Genomic DNA, 23,740 nt, shown 5'->3' with positions numbered 1-23,740 from the left:
ATTCTTTTTATTTTTGCAATAGATAAAGATTGATTGATTGGTCGATTTACTGGGAGATCATATTTATCAATATTAATCAGAGTAATTCTATTAGAGAGTTTCGACCGTATTCTAATAATCGGCGTGCAGTGATTCTGCGTGTTAAGTTTTGTCCACCGGGTGTCGCTTGCAGACCGTCCGCGCGCTAGATCCCCGTTGCGCCACCCTCGTTCTGCCTGCGCGAGTCTTCCTGTGTGTGTAACCCAGAGCGGCGGGCTTGGTCTCGCTCAGAGTGCGTGTGTTCTCGCAGGATGTGGTGAGCGCGAGAGGTGGTGCCGCTCTCAGCTCGCGCGGTGACGGTCGGGACGGAAAGACGTTGCTCGGACAGCAGCTGGAAGACTCGAGCGAGTTAAAGTTCGTCGGGAAGGGCCGGAAAATCACGGGCCGACGGCCGCTCCATACAAGGCAAGGTCGGGTGGGGAGCAGTTTAGGGAGCAGCGCCGGTCCAATCATCTGCGCTCCCGAGAAGAGCCCGGAACCGAGCGACGCGCGACTCGTTTTGTTTTCTGGCAAAGATTTGTAAACGTTTGGAGATGTTTCTGTAGAAGCTCTCTGAGTTGTTTAGGTTTTAGTTTTGTTGTTTGTTTTGGATTTGTGTAAGTTACTTTGGAGATGAGTGCGTCAGCGAACGGGCTGGAGCCCAAACCCGCGCCGGCGGTCAGTCAGAACGGACCGGGTTATGTTCCGCCGAGCCCCACTGATGTCAAAACACCTGGGCCGGTGCTACCGGACGAGGAGCCGCAGTCCGCGGTCACAGACGCCACGCAGATGGGGATCAAGTTCGCCAAGACATTCCTGCTGATTTTCCCTATATACGTGTTGGGATATCTGGAGTTCAGCTTCAGCTGGGTCCTCATCGTCCTGGCCGCGCTGTTCTGGCTCAGACGGAACCAGGGCAGCAGATTCGCTCCGGTGAACCGGGCGCTGGCGTTTCTGGAGCAAGAGGAGCGAGCGGTGCGCCAGAACGTCCGGAGCTCAGAGCTGCCTCCGTGGGTGAGTTACACACCGAACATCGCGTTACTCCGGGGAACTTTGACCTCAGCCATGACCTATACTGTAGGTCTTACACATCCCTGTTCAACCGGTGTGTCATTGCTCTGTGTGTGTGTGTGTGTGTGTGTGTGTGTGTGTGTGTGTGTGTTAAAATCTGATGTTGTCAAAAGTTTTTGTATTCACTGACATTGCTTACATACCTGAATGAGTCACAAATCTAATCAAGACCACAAACTGAAACTAAAGTATGAGAACTCTTAATGTCTTATTAAATATTTTTACTTTAAGTATTTCATAGGTCTTCACTAGAGAGAGACCGATTAGGGCATTAATCTTTTTTCCCCATATTAAAATTTTTCTCATTATGTAAAACCTTTCTACTACTTTGCATAAATGTAATATAATGTGAGCTAATAATATCATTATAATAGGCCTGTCATTTAGAAAGTTAAAAAAAAATATATTTATGATGTCGATGTAAGTCATTGGGCAGTTAAAATAATGTAATTTTGTAAATTAAAATAATCTTCACTGATCAGTAAAAATAAAACTTTGCATAAATGTAATGACATTAAAAATAACATATTTAAAAAGCAATAAAAATCACTTCAGTGTTCGCTATGTGAAATATTTGTGATACGAAAACTAAAAAAAGACCAATGAAGATCATTTTTATTAACTGATTTATAATGAAGTGATATCCATTTGATTTGTAATGTTTATATTATGTATATCTGTTCAGCACCACCAGAACTTTTCTTACAATGAAGCATAATTAAATAGTAACATAAGTAAGTATTTGCACAACTCTCTCCTTTTTATAAGCTTTCGTGTCAGTCTCATTGATTATATTGATGCACATAAAATGCTCAAAAAACATATTGTGTCCTTAGGCCTTGGTGGACTTTTGTGGCTTTCTAGAATGTGCGTTGATCGACCACTAATTTGAATACTAGATGAGGCATCTACGGTGGGTGCAACTCTGATCGTACTTTCTGAACATGAAATATTAATCCAGAGGCTGCATTCAGGGTCGTTTTTCATGAATTTGAATCCTTGTGGGAAATCTTCAAAACTCTAAGCACAAACAAGGACAAGTAAGGTTGTGAAGTCTGTTTCTTTTGGCCCACAGACGTTGGTGTTCTGTTACTTTAAACAAATGAGTTTGCTGTCTAACCTGAGATCATAGTACTGGTATATTAGCAGGCCCGTGTGATGAAAGCGGCATTCAGGGACACAAAACTCCAGTGTTTACTCCATTAGCTGTAACTCACAGTCTTGCCATCGCTAGGACAGGCTGCCATTGTTCTTTCTTTCAGTTTTAGGCTGATATTAAGTAACATGAACAGGTAATTCATGAAACTCAGGTTGACTAATTGTCTTATTTGGGATTGGTTGCGTGGTCTGAGTCATTGTTTTAGCATCACTAATATGCTAACATAGTTTTGTTAATATTTAGAATTTGATTTGATTTGTTTTTGATTTTAACTAATTTATTTATTTATGTTTTTACTTTTTATTTTTTTAATTAGTGTTATTTTTAAAAATGTAGTTAAACCTAGTTGTATTTATTCATTAAGTTTAGTTAAATGATAAAACTGTAATATTGAAATATTGTTTATTTGTGTCAAAAACGTTTGAAACGTCGGTGAAAAAACGTTTCCTTAGTGGGTGTGGAGCGTTACTACAGTAACTGCCATTATGACATTTGACGTTGTTATTATGACATCACCAAAGCACAGTGAGTCACATGCTTGAGGAAATGTTGCCATAGTGACCTGTCAATCAGATGAGGCACACCACGTTCTGTTTCTGAACAATAATTTGGCCGAGCAGATACAGTGACACTTTACCTGGAAGGCAGATGTTACAAAGGCAGCGCTCCTGCCCTGTTGTGTCTGTGTTTGTGCATGTGTTAATAACTGATAAGTGAATCGTTATCAAACATGGAAATAAAAAGCCAGTGAAGTTTCAGTTTTATTTGCTTTGACCGTGAATGAAGAGAACACACAAGGGTTTGTCCCAAGGGTTTCCGTGCAGTACTTGACAGATATGGTATTTTTGGTAGGAGAGCAGGGTGCTCAACGTGCATAGAAAAAGGTAATATGTATAACAAGATATACCTAAAAATGTTTAATTAGCACATGCATTACAATTGAAGTGTTTACATTTATTTTCCATATTAAATCAATCAATTACCAAGAAACTAGGTAATAATAAAAAGACGAATTTGAGCTTAAATTGGTCAGTCACTTCTGAGCGCCGTTGACAAATCCTTCTGCTTAGAATCTTCAGAAACAAATAGTTAAGCCTTTAAAGTATGAATGTTGTTTCTCATATATGGTCAAATGCAAAATATATTACATATAGCATAGGCTATATATATGTATGTGTATTTAAAACAAAGTGTTCTTTCTGAATAATGACTATTATTAATTGGCACAAGTGTGTTAAAATGTGTTCAAAACAGATCCTTGTTGCAAAAATATCATTAGAAGAAACTATAAGAAAAGTGTTTACTTTGGGGAACAACTGGCAATCCTGCTTCTGGGAATCAATATTATTACACTAATGTAAACGTGAAATATAATATATCTAAGCTTCAAATACTTCTTATTTTCTAAATAAATGCACTTCTGCAGTGCATTATAATACAAAATAAGGCTCCAACAGTCACATTCTCTCTCTCTCTTTGTGTGTGTGACTGATAGATTTATTACAGTATGTTTGCGTTACTGTCTTATCAAAGTCTCAAGGACCTCGAGAGTGTCTGTATAGTGCTTCTGTTTTTTCTTCTTCTGTCTTAGGTGCTGTTTTTTCTTGCTTTGCTCCACTCCGCTCCAGTAGTTTTTTTATTAAGCTCTTATCTTCTGCATTGATTTCCACCCATAGCCATCCTGTTTTTTTTTTTGTTTTTTTTTCAGAAAGCACTGGGCTCTTTAGGACAGTATGTCTCTCTCCTCTGTCTCATCATTTGTCTTTGACTGAATAATAAACTACAACTCACTTACATCAGCAGATCTGTCCATTGCCAGCCTCATTCATCTCATCATCCTGTCATCACTGTCTGTAAATTGCTGGGAGGTGTCAGTCTGTCTGTTCTCTCTCAGCTCAGATGCTTGTTTGCTTAGCCATTCATCAACCCAAACAAACTCTTATTGATCAAGGAGTAAATAGAGCTGTTGTTCTTGGGTTTAGTTCACCAAGAATTAAAATTCTGCCACCATTTACTCATTGTTCGAAACTGATCTTGCTCTGTCTTGCCAATCATTCACTGACAAGTCTTACGAGTTTTGTGATGCATAATATATATATAAAGTGTTAGTTAACAACCAGTGTTTGTTTAAATATGTATGATTTGATATTAGATACATAATTGTGCATTTATTTATTTTCTAGAATCGCTCATTTTCATCTATTATATCATTTAGATTACTTTTGCAGCCATGCAGTGCACAATTAGTACACTTTAATAACACTAATAATTGTTACCTTGAACTGTTACGATTTTCTGTAGCATTTATAACTATATTATAACTCTTTCGATCACAACATCAACATTCATAATTTAGTTTTACCATTAGTGCATCCCTACTTAAAGAGCGGTTTATTCAGATTTGAGATTTTGTATATATTTGTACCTCAGTCTTGTGCTCTTTGAGCTCCTCCAGTAGTACCATCCAATCAGCTACCAGCTTTGAATCTGACACGCTGACTGTCTGACATGCTGGCCGTCTGATACATTCAGCTCAGCTGGAAAAAAAAAAGCAGCAAATGCCCTTTGACCTGCTCAGCAGTTGTGCTGAATCATCTCAGGCATGCCTGTGATACCTCAAAAAAATCATTAAGCAGCTCAAGCTGTCATTGCGTATACAGAAGACAGTCTACACCTCTGATTGATTCTTTTTAAGAGGTTAGATGAGGTCAGATCTATGTGAAGTTCTTTCTGGTTGCTCTCAGAATGAGCGTGCCTGTGTGTTTGTTTCTATTTGTATATGACAGAATTGTTTGCTTGCCTAGGAAATGACATTGCTTAACAGATCAGATCTTACACAGATGCACACGCTCACACCCATGCGGACAGATCACACACATTACTGCATTTGGTCAGAGTGTTAACCTGTCCTCATGAATCAGCCTTACGTGCTTAGACTAGCTGCCTGTTGTGTGTGCTATTAAAACTGTTGCTCGTTTATATTCACATTTCGCTTTATTTGTGGATCATATGTGCAATTCTAGTGTGTTATAGATGTTATAGAAGCAGGCTGAAAGATAGAGGATAACATTAAAATTATATTCACAGCGTGCCTGTGAATGAGACTTTGACCCCTGACAATGCTTTCTAAGCTCTCTGAAGGCCAGAGATGTGTGTGTGTTTTGTGCGTGTTTGCAGCAGAGATAATGCATGTAGAGATGCAGAGTTTGTAATATCAGATCGGATCAGCGGCTGCTCTCTGACAGGCCATGGGAATTAGCAGGCTAACTTTAGCTGCTGTCTGCTCTCTGCGCGTATAATCAGGAAATAACACAGCTTTGAGTCATAGGCTGGCTTTCTCCCTCAGGAAAATATAAGAAAGAAATGGAGCCAAAGACAAGTCAGGGATTTTCCATTTGGTTTTTCTGGCATATCTCTCACTCTCATGCTTTTGTGCCACATCTTTCCATATAGGTCCTTTCTTCCTTCTAGAGTTTACACTACTGCATCACGAGGAAAGTAAGATGGAGAGCCAAAGTGAGAGAGTCGCATTGTCTAGACTGCGAGCGAGCAACATGATTTAACAGAATTAAACTGTTGGATTTTATTTGACTGGGCATGGCATTAAGAAAAAAAACAAATGAGTGTCTATACATTATTATGTGTTTTAATTAAGAGTAAAATAGTCACAGTTCTCTTTTCAACGATTTTTACAGATCAGGACTACAATAAAAACCTGTTAATTGGTTAACTGTAACTTAATTAAGTTATCAGTAACTAAACAATGAAATACGGTAAGGTTAATCATAAATACTGGCAAAGTTTAATAGAAATTTGGCTATTTTACTAATTATTATACTAAGTAAATTTTACAGTTAATATAATTACAATTAATTAAACTTGAAAACGTATTAATTAATGAAAAAAAAAATCCATTTTATTTACTTTCAAGAAATGTGCATGGCTGTTTTTTTTATAGTGTTCCTATAAAAACGTCCTATCCTTCATCAGTCTTGATAAAAAAAATTCTGTTACAAAGGTCATTCCCAGACGTCCCTGTTTATTATATAGTTAAATATTTATTTAAAAACTGTATGCTGGTTCAGTGATAAATTACTTCAACTGGTTCAGTGAGGGAGTGACTCTTCAGACAGATTCCCACCTGTTACCGATGACTGATTGGTTAAAAGAGCCAATTCATGAACTGCACTGGCTGTATTTTTAGTGTCACTAGCCGTTTATTTAGCATTGTCGCGTCAGCATCTATGAAAGAACTCAGATGCTCAAAAAACACTAACTAGGCATGCATGAAAATCATTTGCTTCCTGTTGTTAAAAAAGATTCCTGATTTCTAATCCTACCATACAAGGGTGTGAATTTTTTTGTTGACAGGTTTATTGTTGATTATTAGAATGCTCTGGTTTTATTGAATCATGGGGGGACTGAGAAAGCATGTCCCGTTAGCACCTGGTCTTCAGCAGAGTAACAAAACGTTGCAGTTAAATCAGCTACATTATGTCATTTTTTGTGGATATGTAATGAGTAATGGATATATTGAGTGATGAGAATAAACTAGTTCATTTTAAGAATTAGAGAAGTGGAAATGTAACTCTTCTGTTTATGGCAATACCTCATTTCACAACATGCTCTGCATTTAAAGAATCAGCACGTCATTGTGTAAAAATGTTGATCTGTTGAATTATTTTGAGAGCTGTTACTGTCAGCCGGTGATTTGTTTTAATAAATAACTGTGATTAAATTATCCATTGCAATAAAATTCTGTCTGTCTGTTTTGTGTTTCAGGTTCATTTTCCAGATGTGGAGAGAGTGGAGTGGCTCAACAAGGTGTGTGTGTGTGTGTGTGTGTGTGTGTGTGTGTGTGTGTGTGTGTGTGTGTGTGTGTGTGTGTGTGTGTGTGTGTGTGTGTGTGTGTGTGTGTGTGTGTGTGTGTGTGGGGGGGGCGGTGTGGTTTTATAAAAATAGACCTGAATCTATGCTAACCCAGAAATGTCTCCTCAAGAGTATTAACTCTCTTTCTCTTTTTTTTAACAGACTGTACATCAGATGTGGCCATATATTTGTCAGTTTGTAGATAAAATCTTCAGAGAGACCATTGAACCGGCGGTGCAGGGAGCCAATGCGCACCTTAGTACTTTCACCTTCTCCAAGATAGACATGGGGGACAAGGTACACGCACATGTTGACATAGCTATCTAAATTAGAGCATACCATAGACCTATAGCAAACTCAAACCCTAAATCAACCCGAACTTCCTGTATTCAAAAGAAATGCGTGTAAAATCATTACAAATGTTTATAAACAACACATTTAATTTTAATTGTTCTGTTCTTTTAAATAATTGAAATATAATTTATTAATTACAAAAAAATATTTAAGTGAATAAAAAATATTGACATATTTATTTACTCTAAATAAATATAGGCAGAGTTTTTTTGTATGCTGTCCTTTGAGGACATAGCAAAGACTTAAATTGTATTATATAAAGCTTATTATAATTGCAACGTATCAGTCTAAACCCTAAATATACCCCTAAAGGGAAACCTTTGGCATTTAAAAATGCTGAGAAAAAACATAATATTATAAGGCCTATAAACCTTACTATTGAGAAAAACCGCAAAGTAAGGTTTAGCCTTATTTAGTTCACTTCTAAAGACATTTGTCCTCAAATGTAAAAGTCAGTAAACCAACACACGTTTACGTACTCCTATATATGCAATATAATATTTTTTTCATCTGTCTGCAGCCTCTCAGGGTGGATGGAGTGAAAGTTTATACAGAGAATGTGGATAAACGACAGATTATTATGGATCTACAGATCAGGTAAAATGCACACAGATAACATTTACTACTGAGACTCATTACGGGACTTAATATATGTAGTGAAAGTCTATTTGTGTGTTATTGTTTTCGTCTAGTTTTGTCGGAAACACTGAAATTGATGTGGATATTAAGAAATACTATTGCCGTGCAGGAATCAAGAGCATACAGGTAAGACTGTGTGACAGATTTCTGTTTGTGTGTTGCTTACATTTTAGTATGCCCCCATTACCCTGATAACAATCAGTGACCACACAACAGCTTTGATTTAAGTTCTAGCCAGGCATTGGATGTAATGTCCGTTCTCATATTCGCAAGCAGAAGTTTTTAATTATTTATATCAGGTATTGTATTAGCTATTGGCTTTCACTGAAGAGGACGGAGGAAATGTTACAGGAAACATTATGAGAAGTAGTTTTATCGGGAAATAGCCCAAGCAGGATTCAAACAAGCATTACACGCAAATTACAATTATTTGATTAATTACTAAATATGCCGCAACACATTGGGCTGTAGTGCTCATTCAAGCAAGTCTGAACCCAGCGTCGCTCACTGTTAAATATTTGATATACCTGTTTTTTCTTGTTTGCATTTGTAGCTTAATGGTCTGTTGAGGGTCATCATGGAGCCATTGCTGGGAGATATGCCACTGATTGGTGCACTGTCTGTGTTCTTCCTCAAGAAACCTGTATGTTAACCACTACACACACACACACACACACACACACACTATTGTGTCACATGTAGAAGAACATTCTTTCATTGTGCCTTTGTCTAATTAGCTTTTTATTTTATTTTTTTACATCATACCTTGCATTACTTACATTAGGCAATCATACAATATAAAAAAAATGATAAGAATGTGCATGCTATTTAATAATACTCCACACCCTTGTAACTCCTTTAAGAGCTTTTTCTCAGAATCTAAACACTGCTCTGACCTGCTCTGCAGAAACTGTGTTCAAATAAGATGTAAATCTATTCCTCTTAAACTTGTCTCATTCATTCCCCAATGTGTTGACTGGATGTCTTGATCCAAAATATTGATCTACTTTCTACTAATCTAAACCTCCTGAAGAAAAATGTGTCACGGTTTCCACGAAAATATCAAGCAGCACGAAATATTTCTCGAGTAGCATGTCAGCGTATTAGAATGATTTCTAAAAGGGTCCATCACAGGAATACATTTTTAAATGTTACAATAGTTTTACATTGTAATATTATTTTACAACTGTAAATTGTTTATTGTGTTATTGGTTTAAATATGTGAGTTTTTTTTTTTTACTTAATTTAAATTGAAAAACAATCTCCCAACAATTTAACAGTAAATGTGTAATATATTTGATTGTATTTATAGCCAATGACTACAAATTAATATTTTTGGTTAATCATCATTTTGTTATGAGATTACATAATTCACAGTGCTTACAGCAAACTATTGACACCGTCTTGTTCCTTTATTTATTTCTTCTATTTTCAAAAAAAGGTTTGTGATTTATTCATTTGGTTTAAAGCCTGAAACAATTTACTGAACATTTTAATTTATACGGAGAGAAGAAGGCCACTGAAAACATAGACAGTTGCTCTTCTGTATTTGATTAATGGTTTTGTTGCTGCTCTGAAAGATAAATGTATTTTACAGAAAACAAACACAAGTATATTTTGCATATGTACACGCACAACCTTTACGTATTAAATATTGTTACATGTGTCTGTTTCTCTCTCTCAGCTGCTGGATATAAACTGGACGGGTCTTACAAATATGCTGGACATCCCTGGAATAAAGTAAGCGATGCATATGTCAGCCATCACATCATCACGTAATCATATTATGCCAGTTTCATAAAACTGGAAAGTGGGTAAGGCAGCCTTTGAAATGCACACGTGCTGTCACGTGACCTATTTTTTATTTCGAGGTGGCACAGATAACAGTCTCTCACACAAACATTATACACGCTCACTCCGGTCTCAGAAATGCTGCTCTTCCTGCCAGACCACATCAGATGATCCACGTTTACACCCATTTCGATGATGGCGGGGAAATGACGGGGTCTTAATAGCGTGTTTTATCTTAAAGTCCGCCCTGTGATCCCTTGACATGAGTGTGTGTGTGTGTGTCTAAATGTAGAGTTTAATGTGTTTCCCAGAGGAGTCTCTCTCTGTCTCTCTCTTTCTTTCTCTCTCTCTTTTTCTCCTTTTATGGTCATATTATAGGTGGAGCTGGTGTTGTGGTTTAGGCGTGGAGAGATCTTGTCCTTTGTTATATTTTCTCTCTCTCACACACACACCCTCGCAGTAGAGTCACATTTCAAACTGAATTCTTTGATCTCTGAAAAATCAATAAATTAAGCCTGATTTGCTGCGTGTCCAAGCTGTATTGCAAATTAATTGGTCAATAATGAGACAGCATAGTGTGGGTGAAGAGACTATAAACAACTATGAACTGCAGTACTCAAATGAAAACTGTACTAATAGAGAACTGCTGGGGGAGGACGGAGGAAGGATTATAGTGCTTTAAAGGAATAGTTCTCCCAAAAATTCTAATTCTGTCATCATTTACTCACCCTCAAATAGTTTCAAATCTGTATGAATTTCTTTGTTATGCTGAAAGAACAAAGGGTTTGGGTCACCATTGATTTTATAGTATTTTTTTCCTACTATGGATTACTATTTCCTACTTTCATTTCTGTGTGAACTATTCCTATAATTCTTCCCTTTATCCCAGTGGTTCTCTTCATATTTTTTTATTCGAAAACCCTGCATAGTTCAGCACGATATTCAGAAGCATCCCAATATATGTTTTCTTTGATATGTTGGGAGCAAATAAAACAAAGCTACTTGCTTTCCAGATTTTTGTTGACAAAAACTGGGAGTGTTTGTGAATGAATTACCTGCAGTTCATTTTGTGGTTTCAAAGGGGAAGTGTGATTAAAAAAAATATTATTTTAGTTTACATTGATTGTTTATTTTTAGCATTTCTGATCATTTAAAACATTTTTAAATGTCAATTATATTATTAATATGGACTTTTGTTACGCTTTTGAAGTTTGCTGAGGCCCTCTAGTGGGCCCTGGTCACCTTGAGAGCTATTTCTAATGTTTAATTTCTCATGGTTTAAGCAAAAAAAGGGCCTGAAGATGTGTGTTCAGTCAAAGCAAAAAAAACACCGAAAGTGTTTGCTTCATATCTTAACATGCATACAAAGAATAGGCATTCAAACAAAAAACAAGTTTTTTTGTACGTAGTTATTATTTAGCAGAATATTCAGGTTGCTGTTTACTACACAGTGGAAACGCAAGCAGATTGCAGTTATCAAGCTCAATTTACCTAAAAAGTATAATAAAACTGGTCTATACAGCATAGTATAGCATTTAAAATATCACTTAATTTTTGGTAAAAAAAAATTACTGATGGGTGAATAGTGAATTTATTGCATTTGACCGATTTGTTCTAATATTTATCATTCTGTCTTTCACAGTGGTTTGTGTGACAGCATTATTCAGGATATCATATACAGTTTTCTTGTGCTGCCAAACAAACTCACTATTCCACTTGTGAGTGATGCACAGATTTCCAAACTCCGCTTCCCCATGCCAAAGGTGACACACCCGTGCACTTCACATACGCATGCACACGTGTATATAAACAGAATATTTATTTCATATGTGTGTGTTCGTTTTAGGGTATTCTGCGGATTCACTTTCTGGAGGCACAGGACCTGATAGGGAAGGACACGTTCCTGGGGGGCCTGATAAAAGGAAAATCAGACCCGTATGGTGTCATTAAGCTGGGTAATCAGCTCTTCAGATCCAAAATCATCAAAGAGACCGTTAACCCTAAATGGAACGAAGTTTACGAGGTAAAGGACTAATTTGCGATTGAACCTGACCTTCTCTTCATGTTTTTATTTACCAACCCAAGGTGTTTATGTCTGTTTTAGGCATTGGTGTACAATCAGCCAGGACAGAATCTGGAGATTGAGCTTTATGATGAGGACCATGATAAGGATGATTATTTGGGAAGGTAATGGCTGTATGTTAATCGAATCAATCGTTAAATAATTACAAGCAATAACACCTATAGATTGTCGGGATCTGTGTGTGGATGTGTTTTTGTTTTGTTTGATTATTGTCCTCCTTTATTTTTTAGCCTTACCATCAATGTAGATGAACTAGAAAAGGAACACAAAGTAGATGAGGTACAAAAAAATACCTTTCTTACCTGTCTTATCGTGATCTGTACAGCTTTATTTTTGTATGAGCTCAAAGCTTGTATAGAAAAATTGCTTAAATTATTAATGTAGTAAAAAAAAAAAGACTGCAAATTGATTGCATCATTTACTCAGAATGGTGAATGGTTTCAAACCTTCATGATATCATTTCTTTTGTGGAGCATGAATAGTTTATTTATTTTCTTTACTTTTCCGAAAAATGAAAGTGAAAGGGACCTGTATTGTGTGTGTCTGTGTGTGTGTGTGTGTGTGTGTGTGTGTGTGTGTGTGTGTGTGTGTCTGTGTGTGTGTGTGTGTGTGTGGTATCATAGGATGAGTAAATGGCAGCAGATTGTTTCGTGTTAGAGTGAACTATGCCTTTAAAAAAAGTTAAAGTTTATTATGAAGTCCAAGTTGTTATTATAAAGTCCAAATATTTTAAATGACATCTATGTTTTTATATAGTAAATCCATTCCCTGTTTCACGTTTGTGTTTGTGTTTGTGTGTGTGTGTGTGTAGTGGTTTGTACTTGATGATGTTGCTACAGGAAAGCTTCACTTGAAGATTGAATGGCTTTCTCTTCTATCTACAGCTGATAAACTAGATGAGGTAACAACACGCTTCTTAAACACATCAAAATTATACAATAAATATATGACTTCTGTTAATGTACTCTACCCTTTAAAGGCTGGAGTCAGTAAGAAAGAAGTCTGTTGTACTCAGTAAGGCTGAATTTATTTGATTAAAAGCAGACTTTTAGCATCGTTCAAATAGTTGAATCATCACTACTCTAGTCTTTGGTGTCAAATGATGTCTAATATGCTAATTTGGTGCTCATTTATTGATATTAACAGTGCTGAAAACAGCAATTGTGCTGCTTAATATTTTTGTGATTTTATATTTTCTCCTGGATTCTTAAATAGTATAGAAAATTTAAATGAACAGCATTCTTGTCGAAATAGAATCATTCTGTTATTTTATAAATGTATTTAACTCTCACGTTTGATCAATTTAATGCATCCTTGCCGAAAAAAAAAAATTAATTCCTTTAAAATAAATCTTACTGACACCAAATTTGGTGTGTATAGTGTATGTACTATAACAGAAAATATGAGCTGCACATACTTTACTCTACAACTTATTTTGTGATGATTGCATGTAAAACAAGTCATAACTTTTAAAGAGGCAAATCCCCACAATGTGGATCACACACAGCACAGTACCAGCACTGATTAATGTTTTATGTGTTGCTTTTCAGGTTTTAGGCAGCATTAAAGCAGATAAAGGGCAAGCCAATGATGGACTGTCATCAGCATTACTGTTAGTGCATCTGGACTCAGCCAAAAATCTGCCAGTGAGCAATCACACACACGCACACACACACACACACACACACTCGCACACACACATACACATACTCACCCACACAAGCTTCTTTCTTTCTTCTTCATTTTTCAGTGCTCCACCTTCCCTCTTTCATCACTATCACTTCTACTGCTTCACTTGCCTTGCCTTTTTCTCCTTTCATCCTCTGTTTCTTTCTGTTGTCCCGCTCGGGTTTCCTGTGGCTCTGGGTGAAGAGTGTGTTTGAGGGGCACGTGGGCAGTGGGTGTCTGAGAGAGCGCCGCTCTGCCGGGCTGGTGTTCTGTGAGAACACTTCTGCCCTCTACAGGACAATGTTTGTGAGTCACTCTGCTGCCATTTCCATTAGATTGGTCTGCTTGCCTTTTACCTGCGTTCACAACTGGTCGTTTCATTTACAAATGTTTCATAGTTACATCTCAACTTCCCTTTTGCATGTAAAATCTGTTCGAACTCAGAGGACTGTTTTGTTTGCATTTGTTTAAGTCGTGGTATGGTCTGTCAGCATGCTAGTATTTACACAGGCCCTGCCTGCATTTTGCATAGATATAAATAGTCTGTATTTGAGGTGTTACTGCAGCCATTTTTCTGTGTGCAGTTGTTTTTTTCACTATAAAGGCGCACCTTTTGCTTCAAAGAGGGCATTTTAATATAGAGCATAAGGGGTAGTTCAGGGAAAACATTTTGACTATGTTCACACAGCAACAGAACACAGTTATCAGCCCTGTTTGGAGAGCTAAATGAGGTTTTGTGTGTTTTTTTATTGGTATGACGATGAAGTCGGTTAATTGCTTATAGTGTAATGGAGGTGTGTATGTATAATGATTTTTTTTTTTAATGAATAGTTATGAAAAGAACATGCAGACAAATGCTGTCAACTAAAAAAATAGACGTGCTGAAAATTGCTGGTTAAATTTTTTACTAAAAATTTAATACTTTTTATTAAATACAACTTTTTTTCGTATTTCATTATTTGAAATCTTAATTTATGAAGCATTGTTAGACATGGAAGAAATTGTTATTGGTCAATATCGATGATCTCAAAAAGGACAAAATATTTGCTGTTTAATTGTGTGTAAGAGAAAGACTGTTATACACTACTATTCAAAAGTGTGTGGTCGCTAAGATTTTTTTTTATTGAATGTAGGACTGAATATAGCAAAGATTCATTAAATTAAGTCACATTAATTAATGTTACAAAGATTTCCATTTCAGATAAATGCAGTTCAGCATTAGTTTCTTCTGTTTCAAACTATTCTTCAGATTAGAGTCTTCAAAAAATGTCATGGTTTCTATAAAACATTTAGTAGCACAGCTGTTTCACTATTAATTTCTAAAGGATCATGCTGCTGACAATTCACAATATTGCTGTTTCTACTGTATTTTTGAACAAACAAAGCAGCCTTGCTAAAGATTTCATTGGAAAAACATTTAAAAAGTCTTATAGACTTATATACATTTTGAACAGTAGTGTGTGTTGGGGGTGTAACAGAGATTCAGTAGAGTGTCTGTTCTGGAAGCATGTTGAATGAAACTGGTCTCTCTCTGCACTTCACTGTATGATATACATGATTAAGCAATGTCACACAAAGCAACATTTTATACAACAGTTTATACATTATTTATGCATACAGATTAAACTGATATTGGACAGCTACTATAATTATGCAGCTACAATTACGAATGCCACAATTACATAATCATTCAAAGCGGCAATTAATCGTTCAAAATCATTATGTTATTCTGTGTGTTTAAAGGAACAATCTACTTTTTTGGAAATAGGCTAACTAACAGAGTTAATAAGTTGAGTTTGACCATTTTTGAATCTATACAGCTGATCTCAGTGTCTGACGATAGCACTTTTAGCATAGCTTAGCATAGATCATTGAATCCAGTTAGACCAGTAGCATCGCGACAATTTCACACAAAAACAGAATCAACTGTTGTGTGTTTCAGAGCAGAAAGCAAACAGTTCCGATTAAAAGTGTGAAAAGCTCCATTTTATGAAATTTTAGCATATTTGAAATGATTTTATCTATAGCTGTTGTATAACTGTTGCGGTATGCACCCCATGCCTCATTTGGTCATTTTCATCAGTCCCTGAAAGCATTTGAGTAAGTTCATGCCCATGACATTGTGTGACATATTTCTGCAATCAGATTTGTTGCAGGTTGATTTGCAGTGAAGTGTGAGTTGGACTGATTCTCTTTGGATTGCTTTGTCTATATTTCTCTTTCATGTTTTTTTTTTTCTATCATTATTTCATCATCACCGTCCTTGACACCTGAATTGTGTCTTCTCATGTGCCCAGGCATGACTAATCAAAAAAAAAAATCTGTAAAAGATTTTAGGTTTTATTGTTTTGTTTTGTGTTAAATTTACAGTTAAATACCGTAATTCCATTAACTGATATCAATTTAATATGCCAACCTATTAAGGTACTGAAGTCTGTTTTGTACCTTGAAATACACTGACAACCACCAAAAGCAGGTGGTGATGAGAAAGTCACATGATGAACTAAAGCCCATCACAAGCTTTTAAATATGAACATATATAGAAGGTCAAGCACTAAACGCCATCACGGTGAAATAAAATATGCAATAAACTGAAATATGTAATACACATTAATTTAACATTTAACATTACATGTAACACACAACCCTGATTAGAAAAAAAACCCCAAGTCATTTCAAAGAAAAAACATCAAATTCGAACTAAATTTCAAATGCAATTCTAGGAATGTCAGTTTACATTTTTTCTCTGTCAATTTTTTGACTTTTTTTTTTTTTTTTTTTTAGCAGTTTTTACAGCAGCTTTTACAGTAGCTTTTGTCTCACAGTCAGTTTTACAGTGTACGCTGATGCGTTCAATGAGGCATCGTCTTTTCTCATTTTCAGCAAATTAACCATGCATTAATTCCGTAATCATTTATTTTGTTGTGAATGATTGAGTGAGTATGTCTGTGTTTTTGTGCAATTATGAATTTAACTCTGCATGCCATCCTCCTAATAATCCTGCCTGTATTTGTTTGTGTGTGTGTGTGTGTGCGCGTGTGTCTCATCTTTTTCTGCTCTGGGAAATAAGCGCAATCCTTTAGAATTCAACAGTGCAGGTCTGAAGAAGGGTACAGTCAATAAAGCAATAAAGGTAACACAACCAGTTTTCTCACAATTTACACACACATACATACACGCACACACACACAAGGCAAGTTGTTTATCAATTTAAGGTCCTTCTGCTGCAGGTACCGTGCGCTGCTTGTGTGCTTCGATTAACCGCATGAAGACCTGCATATGCATCTGACTCAAATGCATTTAATTCAGTCTCTGAATATCTAATTCTCTTCAACCAGCTTTCAATTCCCATATTCCCAATTCTGAATTCACTGAATTTAATTAAAGCAATATATGAATCAAGATTATACACACAGTCCTACATGGCTTTTATATCAAGAAATAACTGCTGTTTTTTCTTTTTTTTTTTATTAAAGGAAATAAATGCAATATTTTCAACGTTCTATGTAATGGAATATGTTACCCATATCTAGATTAGGTCCGTAGCATGCTGTGCTATCTTTTTTTAGGGTCAGTAATTTAACCATAATAATATTAGCATTTATTGCTCACCAAAAAAATCTTGTCACTTGATTTTAAATGTCAAAATGCATTGACTGGACCAGCCTAATTGAACTAAAGCAAAATTTACAGTGCTATGAAATTAGAGTATAGCGCTAATTTAAAATGTGTAATTAAAACAATCTTGTAAAACAGTTTTGTTCACTTTTCTCATTCAAGTAAATAGGACCTATGTTTGCATGTGTATAAGCTACGTCTCACTGTGGTCCACAACAAAAGTTTGAATGTTGCTTTGAACAAAATGTAACATTTGGTAAACAATATTATGCAAACGTATGAAATGTTTAAATGCTATGGTTATGCTTATGGTCATCACATAGATTAAACTAATATTTAAAGTGTTGCCTGCTCAGCTTTCTGTGTACAGTAACTATCTGTGGTAATAGACAGCATGCCAGGTGTGGTTCATAGTCGTTGCAGATTTAGAGGGGAGTAAATATGGTATGGTAACTTTGAATAATTTCAAGTCATTAGTGTGCAAATATGTACGGTAGATTCTTACATGTTTAAGATGACACTGCTATTGTTTGAGTTCAATTATTTTGAGTGTGACTAAGGTTAATAATGTTATTTGATGCATATTGTTATTTGCATGCGTTTAATATGGAATTGTTGTTAATAACTGTTTGTGTGCCCTGTAGTCTGGTAAAAAGGTCACCAGTGTGCCCAGTCCATTCGTCCAGTTTACTGTGGGACACAAGTCCTTCGAGAGCAAGGTAAGCACCTTGATCCACACAAGTAATCTGTTATTAGATTTAGATGTGCATAACGCATTGTGTTATTCCTTACAGGTGCAAATTCAAACATGAAAAATAGAGTGAGGCTCTTTGAAATGGCTTTGCATGAAAATAGATGAAAGCATATAAATTCATTACACTTATTAATTGATGTTTAGCTGTGTTTGTATGACAGTATTTCACTGCAAAAGGTGATTTTTGCAAGTTTGCTTAAGTCAGACTTTACTGTGACTTTTTAAAGAGGTCATTATTATTATTTAGTGTAATATGCTTTAATGTCCAATACTGTACATTATTTTAGTTGTCCCCCCTCTCCCAAACGCCTTGTTAGTAGTTTTACCATCACTTCAAGCCCGAAAGGGGAAAGGAGTCATGTGACACACACAGGCCTTGTATGTATTTGCTGTACACAAGCCACGATTGACTCCACTGTGATGTAACCCTGTCTCTCTCTCTCACACACACACACACACGCACATGTGCCAGATTGTCAGATCAAAGACAGAACTGATTCTATTCTTTTTTTTGTGTGTGTATATCGTGACATAGAGATGAGGAGACATGTTTAAATGAGTCTTTTTAGGGGAGTCTTAACTTTTTTATGAAGAGCATCTCTTTGAGTTTGACACTTTACAACTTTAAGGATCTTATCTATGCAATAACATCTTGGTGTTTTTTGTGTTACCCCAAAGAGAAAAGAAAACTTAAAATCACACCATGTGTGTTTTCACTGTTGCTATATACACTGTATAATGGTTAAATGTTTTACATTCTTTTCTCATTACAGACAAGATATAAAACCAATGAACCACTTTGGGAGGAGGCCTTCACATTCCTGATCCACAATCCAAAGTGTCAAGAACTTGAAGTGGAGGTAAAGCACATGCATCATGGAGTTTTGTGGCTTAATGGTTAAATATTTGGGTTGATCTCTGAGAGGCAAAAGATTTGAACACTTCAGGGTAATACTGTTCTTGATTACTGTAGGAAAGTGTAAAAATAATAAAATAATTACAACTTTCTTCTAACTGATGCATTTCGACTCGATTTGTTGCCCTTCTCTCCATTTTTTCTCTCATTTTTTGCCTGTTCTTTTTTATTTATGTTTATTTATTTATTTTTAATTAGTATTAATAAAATCTGAATCACTAGTACCCTATTAATGGAAAGTATGTAGTCTGGAAGTTGCAGTGTTTACAACACAGTAGTGTCTCTACAAGTCACAGCCTGATGTTCTGTGTGTGTGTGTGTGTGTGTGTGTGTGTGTGTGTGTGTGTGTGTGTGTGTGTGTGTGTGTGTGTGTGTGTGTGTGTGTGTGTGTGTGTGTGTGTGTGTGTGTGTGTGTGTGCGCAGGTAAAGGATGAGAAGCACGAATGTTCCCTTGGGACGTTTTCTCTTCCTCTGTCAAAGCTCCTGCAGGAGGATCAGATGACAATCAGTCAGCGATTCCCACTCAGGAACTCAGGACCTGGCTCTACGCTTAAGATGAAGATGGCACTTAGGGTAACACACACATACATACATGCTCACAAATATCTAACACACTTTTTTGTTAACTGAAATTGAATCATTCAAGGAAAACTAATAGAATCAAAACTAAAAACAGTAGTTGAAACACTGACTGAAATTAAATCAAAATAAACAGTAGCACTTTCGTTAAGCAACCAGTTCTTACTATTGCTTGTAACCATGCATATCACTAGCATGTTTATTAGCACATAGAAAGCACATATTAATGCCTGATTCTGCATGACCATATTTTAGATCTCTTAATCCTACCCCATACTTAAATTTAACAACTATAAATTTGCTGATTAATAAAAGTAATAGTTAATTAATAGTGAGAATTGGACCACAAACTAAAGTGTGTCTTTTGTCAGGCTAAATATCTAAATTACTGTTTGTATTGATGAGTGGGGTAATTAAAAAAGTCACTTAAAGTACAATACTTGAAATATGACATAGCAGGTTATGCCATTCATTGCTCATAACCCTTTTACATGTAATTAGCTCTATTAATGTTCTGTAGATTCCTCAAATGTAAAACCTATGCCCACTAAATGAAAGAAAAAAAACTAAACTGGATATGGCCGCAGCAATAATTAATCAATTAAAACCATAACTAAAATGAAATTTGCTCATTTTATGCGTTTATAAATATATATTTTCAAAGCAGCTTCAGTGGAAATAATGAGCAGGTTAAGCACGACTGGCAAAGAAACAATTGAACCTTGTCCTACATAGAGGGTCTATCTCCGCATGAAGTTTTGTTATTAGTAAATACACATAAAAAGTCAGTAACCAGCGCATATCTGTCTATACGTGTATTTTAGATCCTCTCCATGGATAAGTTGGCAGTATCAGATCAGCCGTCCTCAGCTAAGATCCATCGCCCTAGCCTCACCCCCAACCCCTCTCCTCAGCGGCCCAATGTTTCAGAGCCCACCCCAGCAGCCAAAACCCAGCAGCCGACCCCAGCACCCAGAAGCCAACCCACCCCAACACCCTCCCCACGGGTGGAGCCCCTAATAGACAGCAGGCCGTTAGAGGACTCACCTATGCGTCTGGCTAAATCAGGGCGCAGCACGTCTAACCTGGCCATCTCTGGCTCTGAGCTTCACCTCAACAGCAAAGAGCCGACTCCCAGCATAGCATCTGACATTTCTAACCCCAGCACCGCCCAGGAGCTGCAGAAGGCAATACAACAATTACAGAAGTATGTTTGAACATTTTTAACATATTTTGACCTTTCTGTCTGGTGTCATTCGTTGTTTGTTGAGATTCCAACACTGCAACAGTAAAAAAAAAAACCCAAAAACCTTTTTACAGTGGAGCCTCACCTGGTTTCGCTCCATTGGGTGAAATTCAGCTAACCATCAGACACAGTCCCCAAAGAAACAAGCTAATTGTCGTGGTACACAGCTGCAGGTATGACTTCTGAAATATTTCAGTGCTTTTTTGGCGTTTTTGATATGAAAGTCTTAATTTTTTTTTGTGTTTGCAGGAATCTAATCTCTTCTACTGAATATGGTTCTGATCCATACGTCCGTTTGTATTTGCTGCCTGATAAACGAAGATCTGGGCGCAGAAAAACAAACACGATAAAGAAAACAGTAAATCCGATCTATGATCAAACGTCAGTTCCTTTTTCCTCTTCCTCGTTAAATCTTCTCATTTTCCTTTTGAATAAAGATGCTTGTGTTTTGTTTTTAAATAAAGTCTTTGTGTGTCGCGTGCACATGTGTTTGTGTAGGTTTGAATTCAGTGTGTCACTTGTGGAGTTGCACAGAAGAACACTAGATGTGGCCGTGAAGAATGGTGGAGGAATTCTGTCGAAACACAGAGGGCTGCTCGGAAAGGTGACGTCCCTCACATCATAAATAATGTTACAAAAGACAGTAATCACACCACTTATTACATAAATAACTTCTTACATCCTGTTCATAAGATTAAAAAAAAATGTTTGCCATTCACAACACTTAATGTCATTGTTCCAAACCTAATTTTTACATGTATATCATTTATTTATTTTTTTGGACTGTTATGAACAAATTATGTATGTGTGTTTCTCCCAGGTGTTAGTTGACCTGACCTCTGAGGATATATCAAAGAGCTCAACGCATTGGTAAAGGCATTATATAACTTTACTATATGCTATTACTATAACATATACATAAAATGTATTTTACTGTAGTTATTTACAGTTTAACCTGATGTACAGTGTGCCCTATTTAAATATAACAGATAGATTATTCTAGATGTTTTTTTAAATAAAAAAAAGTTAAATAATGCTGTTTGTTATGAGAGTTAAGTGATATTTTCCTTGTGCAAAATATATACATGAATTTCATATTTAGCCAAAGGTGTATGAACATGGTATGAGAGATGTTTATGTGAGTAAGTTTGTGTTTGTGTGTGTGTTTGGCAGGTATGAGCTTTCAGTGGACGGGCTGAAGCGACAGTCCCCTTAATCGAAGGAACCAACTTCTTTCTGCCTGCACATATTGTATTAAAAAAACAAAAAAAAACAAACAACAAATCCCTACGCGAGACTAAGAACCTAAGCCATATTTAAGCCATGTGTTTTAGCGGTGGGCAACATTTGTACATGTCGGATCTTCATATTTTATCACTTTTAACAGATTTACAGTGTGAAAGAAGGGGAAAAACGCTATCGATGTTATGTGCACAGAATTTGCAAGAGAGAATGAGAGCGTGAGAGTGTTTAGAGATTTTTTTAAGTTAAAAAGGTTACGGTTCAGCGGCATCTGTTGGACTGATCAGTTGTTTATGCTTTAAGACTTCTAAACCGAAAGTAGCAAACTCTAACAATCCGCTATTTAATGGTGGAGAGATTATATAATATATATATATATATATATATCTGAGCTCAGACTGTAAATATATCCAAGTAAAGGAATTATAGTATTTGGACAAGTTCGATAAATACTAACCTTAAGAGTTCTTGTTAAACAAGCACTGGACTCTTTGAAAGTGTTATATATTGTTGTCTTTGTTAATGCCTACAGATGCTCCTTTTAGGAGACAAATTTACCAAAGAAGTACTCTGCTAATTATATAAGTGTGCGTGTGAGTGTGTGATTAAACCAAATATGCACCTAAATGTTTTTCACACCTAAGTGTTCATATAAATATATATAAATATATATATACACACACATGTTATGTGTTGTCTGATGTGGTATCCACCATCACAGCACTGGCTGTCAGTGCTTAAACATGCATGGGCAGCTAGAGTGTCACATAACCCTGGACATCTAATGCTGCCATATCTCTGTGTCTTGTTCAGCCTTTGTAGCACATTTTCACTCCTTTAAGAACACCTGGTCGCCTCTCACTCACTGCATCCCAGTTGTGCTTCCTCCGTCATGTGCATCTCAGAATTATAGAAATTGTCTTGCGTGTAGGCTGATATTAAGTGAAGGTTGTGATCTGGTCTGCTACGGTGTTACTGAGCTCCGCTTATGACATGCAGATGGTCAAACCTCACACTGTTGATTTTATTTCTGTCAGCAAGAATGTGTTTTTATTGTATAAATTATTGTGAATATTGTTACGACAGATTTTATGATGCTTATAATTATGATTGATACTTATCACGAAAATCAAACATATGCAGTCAGAGCAACTCTCTGTGCTGAGCTTGCCTTATAGATGTATATATATTTTTCCTGTGCCTTAAGACCAACAATATACTTACCTTAGAGGATATTTGCCATCAGATATAAGATTGTAAAGTCTCTGTATTTGATGATGTCCACTGTTTTCTTTTCAATAAACAATTTATTCTGTACCGGTAAATAGTTTGAATGGAGAAAATTAGTAGCTGTTTGTGTTGATGCCGTATTATACACACAAATACATTCAGATATTATTAATCACTTTTTGAACAGATTCAATTTTAGTAGTTAAGAAGTAACACATATATGTATATATTAGTTATCATTTTTATTATGATTTCTCTCTCTCTCTCTCTCTCTCTCTCTCTCTCTCTCTCTCTCTCTCTCTCTCTCTCTGCATTCGTTTTTTATCTCAGTATACAATATGTGCAATTATGTGTAGAGGTTAAAAAAAGTTACCTCGGCAGTATTTAAGATAATGATTTTATTTCATGACACATGCATGTTTTTATGGTTTTGGGTAACTATAATAGATGGGTAGATAGTGTACTAAATTATGCAAAAATCTAATAAAATTATACTATAGAAT

General features: G+C 36.2%; 1 protein-coding gene across 4 annotated transcripts; it reads left to right on the top strand.

The window, feature by feature from the left end:
- The first annotated feature begins 213 nt into the window (after positions 1-213).
- On the top strand, positions 214-23,332 carry esyt2a (extended synaptotagmin-like protein 2a). Of its 4 annotated transcripts, XM_043253450.1 has the most exons (24): positions 214-1,032; positions 7,031-7,072; positions 7,280-7,414; positions 7,992-8,068; positions 8,164-8,236; positions 8,664-8,753; positions 9,795-9,850; positions 11,544-11,664; positions 11,748-11,924; positions 12,006-12,088; positions 12,215-12,263; positions 12,796-12,885; positions 13,535-13,630; positions 13,857-13,958; positions 16,723-16,785; positions 17,915-17,989; positions 18,798-18,884; positions 19,364-19,513; positions 20,344-20,726; positions 20,840-20,938; positions 21,015-21,146; positions 21,264-21,369; positions 21,586-21,635; positions 21,939-23,332. In XM_043253450.1, exons 1-24 carry the CDS (start codon positions 652-654, stop codon positions 21,979-21,981), a joined length of 2,760 nt encoding a protein of 919 aa, XP_043109385.1. In that variant the 5' UTR covers positions 214-651; the 3' UTR covers positions 21,982-23,332. The 4 variants fall into 4 exon arrangements, with proteins under 4 accessions (XP_043109385.1, XP_043109394.1, XP_043109403.1 ...); XM_043253459.1 differs by lacking the exon at positions 16,723-16,785 and having other exon boundaries at positions 215-1,032; XM_043253468.1 differs by lacking the exon at positions 13,857-13,958 and having other exon boundaries at positions 217-1,032.
- The last annotated feature ends 408 nt before the right edge of the window (positions 23,333-23,740 follow it).

Source organism: Puntigrus tetrazona, chromosome 2 (assembly GCF_018831695.1).
Source record: "Puntigrus tetrazona isolate hp1 chromosome 2, ASM1883169v1, whole genome shotgun sequence".
In the NCBI taxonomy this organism is placed as follows: domain Eukaryota; kingdom Metazoa; phylum Chordata; class Actinopteri; order Cypriniformes; family Cyprinidae; genus Puntigrus; species Puntigrus tetrazona.
The sequence above is the reverse complement of the archived record's forward strand: the minus strand, read 5'-3'. Positions and strand labels throughout refer to the sequence as shown.

Bases quoted from the DNA above. Each gene is read 5' to 3' on its own strand.
- esyt2a (XM_043253450.1), top strand. From the start codon at position 652: ATGAGTGCGTCAGCGAACGGGCTGGAGCCCAAACCCGCGCCGGCGGTC. The intron at 8,237-8,663 runs GTAAGACTGTGT...TTGCATTTGTAG, and splicing joins CAGGAATCAAGAGCATACAG to CTTAATGGTCTGTTGAGGGT. The intron at 17,990-18,797 runs GTAAGCACCTTG...TTCTCATTACAG, and splicing joins ACAAGTCCTTCGAGAGCAAG to ACAAGATATAAAACCAATGA.